The 9093-nt window shown below is 33.4% G+C and overlaps 1 protein-coding gene across 1 annotated transcript in view; it reads left to right on the top strand.

Annotated features, from left to right (window-relative positions):
- The first annotated feature begins 285 nt into the window (after positions 1 to 285).
- The window catches only part of RUNX2 (RUNX family transcription factor 2), a 156950-nt gene continuing 148142 nt past the window's right edge, over positions 286 to 9093 (top strand). The window contains 1 exon segment of the mRNA XM_086623880.1: positions 286 to 343. Coding sequence (XP_086480006.1) covers positions 286 to 343 — 58 coding nt within the window.

Here is a 9093-nt window from a genome sequence, read left to right as displayed (position 1 = left end):
AGACCAACAGAGTCAGTAAGTGCTCTCTAACCACAGTCTATGCAGTAATAGTAGGTCCTTCAAATATTTGCTCATTCTCTTTTTTTTTGTTTTGTTTCCTTGCTTTTCACATGTTACCAGTGCTACACAATTTTTTGACAGGGAAAAAACCAACTATAGAGTCTATGCAATCCAGGAACACTGTAAAACTAAAACAAGGTCTGGCTATGGTTTGTGTTTTCAGTTTGAGGATCCAAGAAGTATTTACACCAGAAGGTGAAAGCTCTGCGTGATCCGAGAGGGACTATGGCATCAAACAGCCTGTTCAGTTCAGTGACACCATGTCAGCAAAACTTCTTTTGGGGTAAGTACTGCAATATTTGAGCTCCTGTTTTCCGTTGTCGGGAGTTTTCTTACTTTTAACAATGCTGGTTATAGCTATCTAAACAAAAACTTGCTGAATGGGATGTTAGGGTGTTAAAATAGCATCTCTGGTTTGGGGGGAGTGGGGGGGAAAGTCACCGTAAATAACTTCTGTAGATTTATGAACAAATTTGTTAGCTGACAAGCTGAGCAAAATGAAGTCAGTGGCTTAGTCCATGGTGTTTGACGGCAGGTGTGCTCAGCTGTCACCTGGTTCAAGGTGTAGCTACGCAAATTTGGAAGGATCTAATAAGATTTAGTATAATGTTTAATATTATCTTAGGGAAAAAAGATAAAGTATTTAGTGAGTTAACCAACAACAGCACAGAATGTCTTATGAAGAACTCCGGTACAAAGCATAACACTTTTAGATGTATCCACCATGATTGGTTAACGAAAGGTATTGTAAGAGACTTGAATTATATGATTTGACTGCTTATTCCCCATACCTGATGAAAAGGAGTAGCATTGTAGTATATAGCAGACTATCCTAACCATAACTGCCCTATCATTGTTCCAGACATCTTATTTTTAAGCATATATATCAGATGAAGTTATCAGCATAAATCTGCAGTTCTCTAGTCTTTTATTGCTCTCATTTCACAGCAAAGCATGTTTGATAATATATTCACTTGTAAAAGCAAATTCTTCTCATTATACTTATTATAAACAAGGCAAAACATTCATGCATAAAAATATTAAGGTATGAAATAAAAATATACATGATTTAACATGCTGATGAATTTAAGCTTAAATTGAAAGTGGGATTTAAAGAACTCTGTAGAAGAGCACTGCCAAATGCTTACTTCGATATTCTTCTGAACCATAAACACAGATTCCTTTAAGAAATCATATATCTATACTGAGGCAATTATTTATATACACAGCATACATACATCCCCATAAAAATCATAAATATGCTATAAAATTGGACTTCTATCATGGCTTACGTTGAAAAGCTTCTTCCTCTCAGATACAGTCTTAAAATCAGTACAGAGCACATCACTCACAAAATATTAAATAAAACTGAATATAGCTTTAAGTGATTTATCTGCAAGTAAAATAAAATGATATTTTAAAGCATGTTGGAAAATAATGTATTCTAAGTCATCCCTGACGAGTAGTAAGAAGTACATTGAAATTTTTTTTTCAAAGCATCTTTTACTGGGACAGATCAGGAAAACTAATCTAAAATTCTGAAAGATCAAGAAAAAAAATTCTGAAAACTTACAAGATTTTCTTAATGGTGTCCATCATGTTGAAACTATGTTAGGACCGTAGCTAAATCTATTTCTTTTCCTCTCCTGCCCCCCTTCTAAGAAAAACAATAATGCTAGAACCATTTTCAGTATGTGCATCCCAATTAAGCGTGTATTGTAATGAAATGATGACTGGGGTTCCTTTTACTCCTCCTACTTCACACGCTTTTGACTGGTTCCCAGTTAAGCACATGAATAAACTGCAAGATTGTGTGTAGGAAAAGAAATGAAGAATAGCTTCTTCCAGGAGAGAGACCAATTTAATTTATGATCTATAGATACCAGAAGAGATAACACAACCTATGGCTGGTCATGTAGCTATAACACACCGAACGCTGAGCTGAAATGCTAACGCAAAACTGGTAAGCAGCTTTTCTACTAAAACTGCTGTCTGAATGAAGCAGAGCAGAAGTGTAGCCAGACCACATTATCCCAGTGTTTACAACAGGAAATACAGTTTACATGTATAGGGACTTTCTTTTGCTTTTACTTCCAAAAGAGATTATAAGATATTTAGTTGGCTAAAATTATCAAAACACGGAGTGCTGACTGCTTAATTCATCTACTTTTGATCATTCCTAAAGCGAGTGAGGAGTACTGTAACATGAATAACACTTTTCCCCAAACATCACTAAATAGGGTTAGGTACACAAATTTCACTTTGGACACAAACAATGGATGCAAGGGACTACAAAATTTCATAAACTCTATCAATACATAAGCAATGTATCTTAAGCTAAAAACAAAATTAAAAAATCACCTTTATAAAAAGGAGACAGTATATATTAAAAAGAGTAAAAGCCAGAGGACCCAAGTAGCTCACGAATTTGCCATTTCCTACCCATGGTGCAGCAGTACGTCAGAATGCACAATCTGTTCTTCCTTTCTGTACTGTCTATATCTCCTACTCCCATGTCCACCTTATTCCTTTCAGGACTGTTGAAAGTAATTATATTTCTCTTCAAGAATTAACTGATGAAACATAATGACAAGTAATAATAGGGAAGGAAAATAATGATTAATAACTCACACGGTTGTTAATCTATGTCATTAGCCATATTTCTGAATATTCTTGTTTCAGTTATTTTTGTCTATGTATTTTTGACTTCATATGAAAGGGAACGCAAGAGTAGTGAAGAGGAATTAATGAGATACTCTGCTTCACATCCGGAGCATTTCTACCTTATGGTAGCTATATACAGGTTTTGACTGCATCATGTCTAGGTAAACCTTCTTCGGCTTTTAGATATAAGGGCATTCATTTCAACCACCAAAAGATCTTATATCCACATCCATGTTATTTGAAGAAAAAAATGCTCAAAATAAACACTATGCAAAAAAACAAACAGCATATTTTTTAGAAAATTTGGCAAACATTGTTTACGCAATTTTGAAATGCCTCCCACAATAGTTACCATTCTATTTTTTTTAAAAAAGGTGTTTTCACATATGTTCTGTGCCTCTTCATAGGAGGATTTCACCAAAGAAAGTAAATCAGATCAAAATTTGGCTGATAATTTAATCAATTATTTCACATGTGACTTCTGGAAGCTGATACCCACAGACAGACACGGTAAATCTAAATGAAAGTCTTCAAGTTGACAACAAAAAATTTACTTTGCTTATATTAAAGTACTCCTCAGTATCTGCTCATTTATTCTTAAAAAAATAAACCTTTTGTAAATTTCAATTCTCAACTGCTTTACTATTTGGTAAGGAATCTTAGCTTTTTATTTTAAATAAGATATTGATAAGACAAACAGACCCTTTTTGATTATCTTTGTATATAAAGCAGAAATTTTCCGCATGTTCCAGCTCTGTTTAACATATTCGTATTATTGTGAATCCTAAGCAAAAACTCAGGAATCACTACACTTTGCATAGAATATAATTGAAAATACCAGGACTTTAAAAAAATAATACTGAAAACTATGCAAGAATGACTATTCTCATGTGCATAGGAAAGCTGTAAGCTTCTCACTACGGCTTTTGGTATATGAAACCCCTAAACCACACAGAATTGCACTACACCCCTTACGGGATTCTTAGGCAGCAAAATGCACTGACCTGTTTAATTATCTGTCTCAAATGAACTATTAATAACCAATATTGTTTAAATCAACTACACTGATGTAAAATTCACTCAGATCAAAATGTTCCTGTTTGTTAGAATATCAAAATACCTGATGGCTAAATAAACCAGGGAGAGGAAAAAAAAAAAAACAACCCAACTCATTAGGGGCACTAAGATTTTATCAAACATACAGGATTAATCTCTATTGAATAGAACCATTCACAAATCAAAACTTACCCCACTTCAATACTTTCATGCAGTGCTAATCAATTACAACCTTTTCTAGTTATTCGCAATCCATGTGCTTTTAATTTTATTCACTGGTGGTCTAAAATATAATATTCAGGCCAAGCTAAGTCATTCTGTATTGCAACTTTGCTTTTTTTCAATAAATATTCATCTAGAGGTTTTCTTAGAGAGAACTGCTCATATGAAGACTGTGGTAATATTTTTATACTGTACCTCCTTGTTGAAGCAAAAGGTTAGGGGTTACCTAAATACCTCAACTGTATATACAAAAAAAGGAAAAGGTAAGTATTCACATGAAAAATCCAAAGGGACTATATTATTTATTTTTGCATTTCCTATGATTAATGATGCACCAGTGCATACTTGAAAACTGAAGTCAAAATAGGGTAACACCTCAAATTCCTTTACAAACTGTACAAATATCAAACTTCCATGCTGTATTAACTACTCTACCAGAAATATTTAAAGGCTCTGCCACCCCACATTAAGAGCAGAACAATAATACAGAAATTCCTCTCAAGCAGTGTGATTTCTTGGTCACGGTCAGACTAATATTAATCTTAAAATTGCACCTTATACCTTTATTTTTCCCGATTGCTTTTCAGAACACAGTTGTACTTTTTATGAATAACACAGAGCTCAGAGCAGTCTTAAGTAAATAATGAGCATTTAATACTGTATCCATTTAAGTACAGAGAGAAAAATAAAGCAGTAAATAATTCTTGCAAGAGATGCTAACTATGCAATGCAGACAGATAATAATTGTGTTCAAGGACGCGTCACACCTTGTGGCACGCACCCATCAACGGGATAGCATTAATAATAACTAAGGAGAAGTACTTTCTAAAACTGTAAGTTAACACAAGAGGCTGAAAATACAAGCAAAATTCAGCATTCTTTTATGCACAAGTCCAGCACACCCCGGTGGAAATTAAAGTAGAGAAGGAAAGGAGGAATTATCCTATGCTTGCCAAGCTGCAAAGGTGCTGAGCACCCGCATTTCTCCTGCTTGGATCCTACAGGAGCCAACGGCAGCTGTCAGTGCTGGGTACCTCTTGAAAATTAGACCATGCGTATGTTTTACTCTATGTACTTAATAAATATCAACATTGTGTGTTGTAGGTGATGGAGTTGGTTCTGAAAACTCATTAAATACACTCCATTAATAAGAATTACAATAAATGGCCATGTTTAATATGCCCTAGAGTATATAATATTTTAATTAAGGCAGCCTCAAGATAAATAGTGAGTTTAAGATGGTAAAACCTGAAGCATTTTAAGGTTTTAACTTCAGCACTGAAATAATCCAAGTTTCATTCAACCAGATAAGAAATTTCAAGAAGAAAATATCCAACCGTTATTTTTAATACTAAAAAAGTTAATTTGTCAAAAAGAAATAAATACATTTATTCCGATAAGTGTACTCAAAAATAAATTAGTAAACTGTGCACTATTTCGAAGAGATTTTCCTTGTAAATTTTGCCAGACTTAGGAATTAACCACAGATTTTCATCCGGAGACAGCAGACACCCACAATATGCAGAAAACATTTACCTCCTCCGCCACAGAATCCCCCACAAGAAACTACTGTTATCAACAAAATTAATTTTTGCTCATGTTATATACAATAGCTTTAGTTTCTATTGTATACGTTTCTTTCAAACAGCCTTATAAAGTCTTATGGGGAACAGACTAAGGGGTCTATCTTCTCCTCTCAGGTGTTTTTGTTTTTAAGTTAATAAAGCTTAAAACTAAGAGCACGTTTCCTTACATAAACATGCTCTCTTCTACAAATAAATATAAGACCTGCCACTTAACATACTGAAAAGCACACACTAAAGAGAATATTTAAAAGATGAGCACAAAGACAAAATAAACTCCAGTTACTGTATCGTAAAACAGTTTAACACTTCCAATAAAAAAATCCATTCTTCATGCATCTGTTTGCTGTATATATTTTTTTATTCTGCTTGTTAGCATACTGTGTACTGTTCTAGCCTTCCTCACGTAGCTATAAGTTTCTTATTTCATGTATGAACTTGCCCCAGGAGGGAAAAAAACACAGGTTTTCTACTGACTCACTTTAACTCCTGAAGTTATTTTATTCAGAGCAATTAAATTATTCTGCGCAACTTACTCCTCATTAAACATTTTTAGATATAAAAATTAATTTTAGCAGAGCAAAAGATTAAAGGGAAAAAGGTTACATTCTCCTTTAGATATACATGGTGCTTTAAAAAGTAAGGTATTTCCATATCATATTTACTGTATTCTTAACAGTTTTCTATAAGAATATTTTTTCATCTGTAATAAAACCACTTTTTTTTACAGCAAGGGCTAAAACCAGTTTCTTCTACTGTCTGCCTCTTTTTAAAAAACGTCATATTCATTAAGGTCAGGCAGTTCTGCAATTAACTATAGTTTTAACATATTATAGCTAAAAACCCCGTGGCAAAATTATTTTGACACTAATTCATTCAAATATGGCTACTATATTTCTGATGGACACTAACTTATTTCACATATCATATTTCATCAGAATTGCTAGCATTTCATAATGACTTAAAATTTATTATCATTCATTTTCTTGAATAAGGAAAGTTAAAAGCTGATGACCTTACATACGTCTATTTTCCCCAGAATTTATTTGAACCATAAGCGTGCCAAACCATTGTTTACTTATCTCTCATGGTCAGATAGCTTACATCTAAATCCACAGAAAGACAGAGCCACTGCTAGTTACATAAGATTTTATTGTTCAAAGGAAAATGACTTAGCCTTGACCACAATGAAAATTATATACAATACTAATAAGATGTGTTTGCACCTATATGCATGTACATGCATATAGATGCAAACACATCTTATTAGTATTGTATTTAATTTTCATTGTATATGTACATGCATATACCCCAACGACCATATGCTGGGTACAATTCTTCTGAAAGTGAGTCAGGTATAACAAGTCTCAGCAGGCTGACATTACAAGTCACTATTAATTGTTTAATTGAATTTCTTGATCAAACACATTTAATATATATGACCCTATGCACATAAGCAAAATAGAGAGTTGTTTTGCGGGTTTTTTTAAGGAAAAACAATATCGACAAATAATTATACCCAAGTATAGAGGCATATAATGCTCTCACTTCCAGAGAGCATTAACCTCCTAAAATATCTGTAATTCATTTAAATACAAATCAGAGAAGACAGAGTTAAAAAAGTATGATATTTTAATGCATCCATGTGTGGTATTAGAACAGGGTATTCTTTCTTTTAAGAAATGTTAATGAGCTGTGTATGTGCAAACATGCATAGGTATACAGTTTAAACCTCTAATTCCTACTAATCCATACTTCCCAAATTTTGAAATTCTTCAAGTAAAAAAAAAACCAACAAAATAGTAACAGTGTAAATTTAGAAATAACGTCTGTATTGGTACAATATTTTCTGCACTAATACTGAAGTTGTAAAAGAGAATATGCTATTGCATTCAGATTTGCCAGTAGTACAAATACCCAAAGAATGTTTACAACTCTTCACATATCTCTACTTACTCTGCTAATATGCAATGTAGGAACTTGCAGCAAGGATCCTGTACTACAATTTGTAAGGAATGTCTATTAAAGCTATTATGTGGAACACTATAAATGGTAAGCATTAGTGCTAGTAGTGAAATATTAGATGGTAGAAGTACTCATTTTTAGAATACTTGGCAATATTTCTGAGGAAATGGATGTTTGGAAGTAAGCTTCTTGGTATCTTCTTGTTTCTTCCCATAGTCCCATGAAGACAGAAACTGCTTTTATGGACATCAGACCAGCCAATCTTAACTCACCTCCACTTTCAAAATGAAAGTATACATTTTTGCCAAAGTAGTGTTATTTGTAGATCAGCTGCTGTTTGTGATACAGTGCAATATATTTCTTATGAAAGTGATCAAAAAAAAAAAAGACACCATATTTACGATGAAAGAATTCTGATGTGAAATGCAGATTTTTTTCTGCCAAGAACTGATATTACTTCACAATATTATTTTTGTATTAATACTATAATACATCAATAATTTACTAAAAATACCAACCTTCATGTAGAATCAGCAAGAGTAATTTTACACAGATTAAGTAGCCAGGATTCCACAGAACTTAAAAGGCATTGTAAGACATAACCAACAAAAAAAACTAATTCTGAAGACTGCGTCATAATTTGCTATTTTAGTTTATCGTGTCTCAAAAAGCCTTTTAGGTGAGCCATAATACTGAACTGTACCTTGCTGCATTTTCTGTATAAATTCCACGAGTAACTGCTTTCATTCAAATGCATCATCTATTCAACTGAGAATCCTCAACCTTTAAAGAGAAAATTTTAGGGGGCAGGGGGCAGGAAAAGTGTCACACTTGGTCTTTAACATTGAAAGGACACGTATGGTGTAGCTTCGTGACTCTCTATTAACAAGTGTTTGACGAATTAATGCTACTAGCTGTTGTATAATACTCAAACATAGGAGCAGCTTTGTAATAGAGTACTTAAAGTCTGCAGTATATTTACTTCCTAACACAATCTGCAAAACTTGTTTCCTCTAAGTAAAGACCATCAGTATAAATTCACATTAAGAGGGAGTTCATCATCTGTGTTTTTCCAATCAGTGGTATCAAAGTTTAACTCCGCTCTGTTTGGGTATTCGCGGAAGAATCAAGCCATAACAATGAATGGTTTATTTAAAACTGACAGGACCAGAAAGCAGCAACTAGTTACTTAGGCAGCGTACCTTAGTATACACCAGTAAAAATGTTCTCTTTTCCCAAAAGGATTTTCTGCATAAAGGGCATTCACTTTGCTTCCTTTCCACCCCTCTTACATCCAACTCTGTACATTCAAATCTAAGTGCTATATTTTTCTTGCTATTCAGTATATTTTTATTTCCCCTTTTCTGATTAAAAGGCATAAACAGAAACACTAAAACAAATTCAGAGGGCATACTCTTTATACTGACATTTTATTAAAGAAACTAACATTCAGACTAATGTCCAGTCATTTGTGAATAATAAAATAACACCATCTAGGTAGCAAAAAAAAAAATAAACTAATTTAGCATCGAATCGGAAATCT

Source organism: Tauraco erythrolophus, chromosome 2, assembly GCF_009769465.1.
Source record: "Tauraco erythrolophus isolate bTauEry1 chromosome 2, bTauEry1.pri, whole genome shotgun sequence".
Classification (NCBI taxonomy): domain Eukaryota; kingdom Metazoa; phylum Chordata; class Aves; order Musophagiformes; family Musophagidae; genus Tauraco; species Tauraco erythrolophus.
Note: the sequence above shows the minus strand (reverse complement) of the source record. Positions and strands in the feature narration are given on the sequence as shown.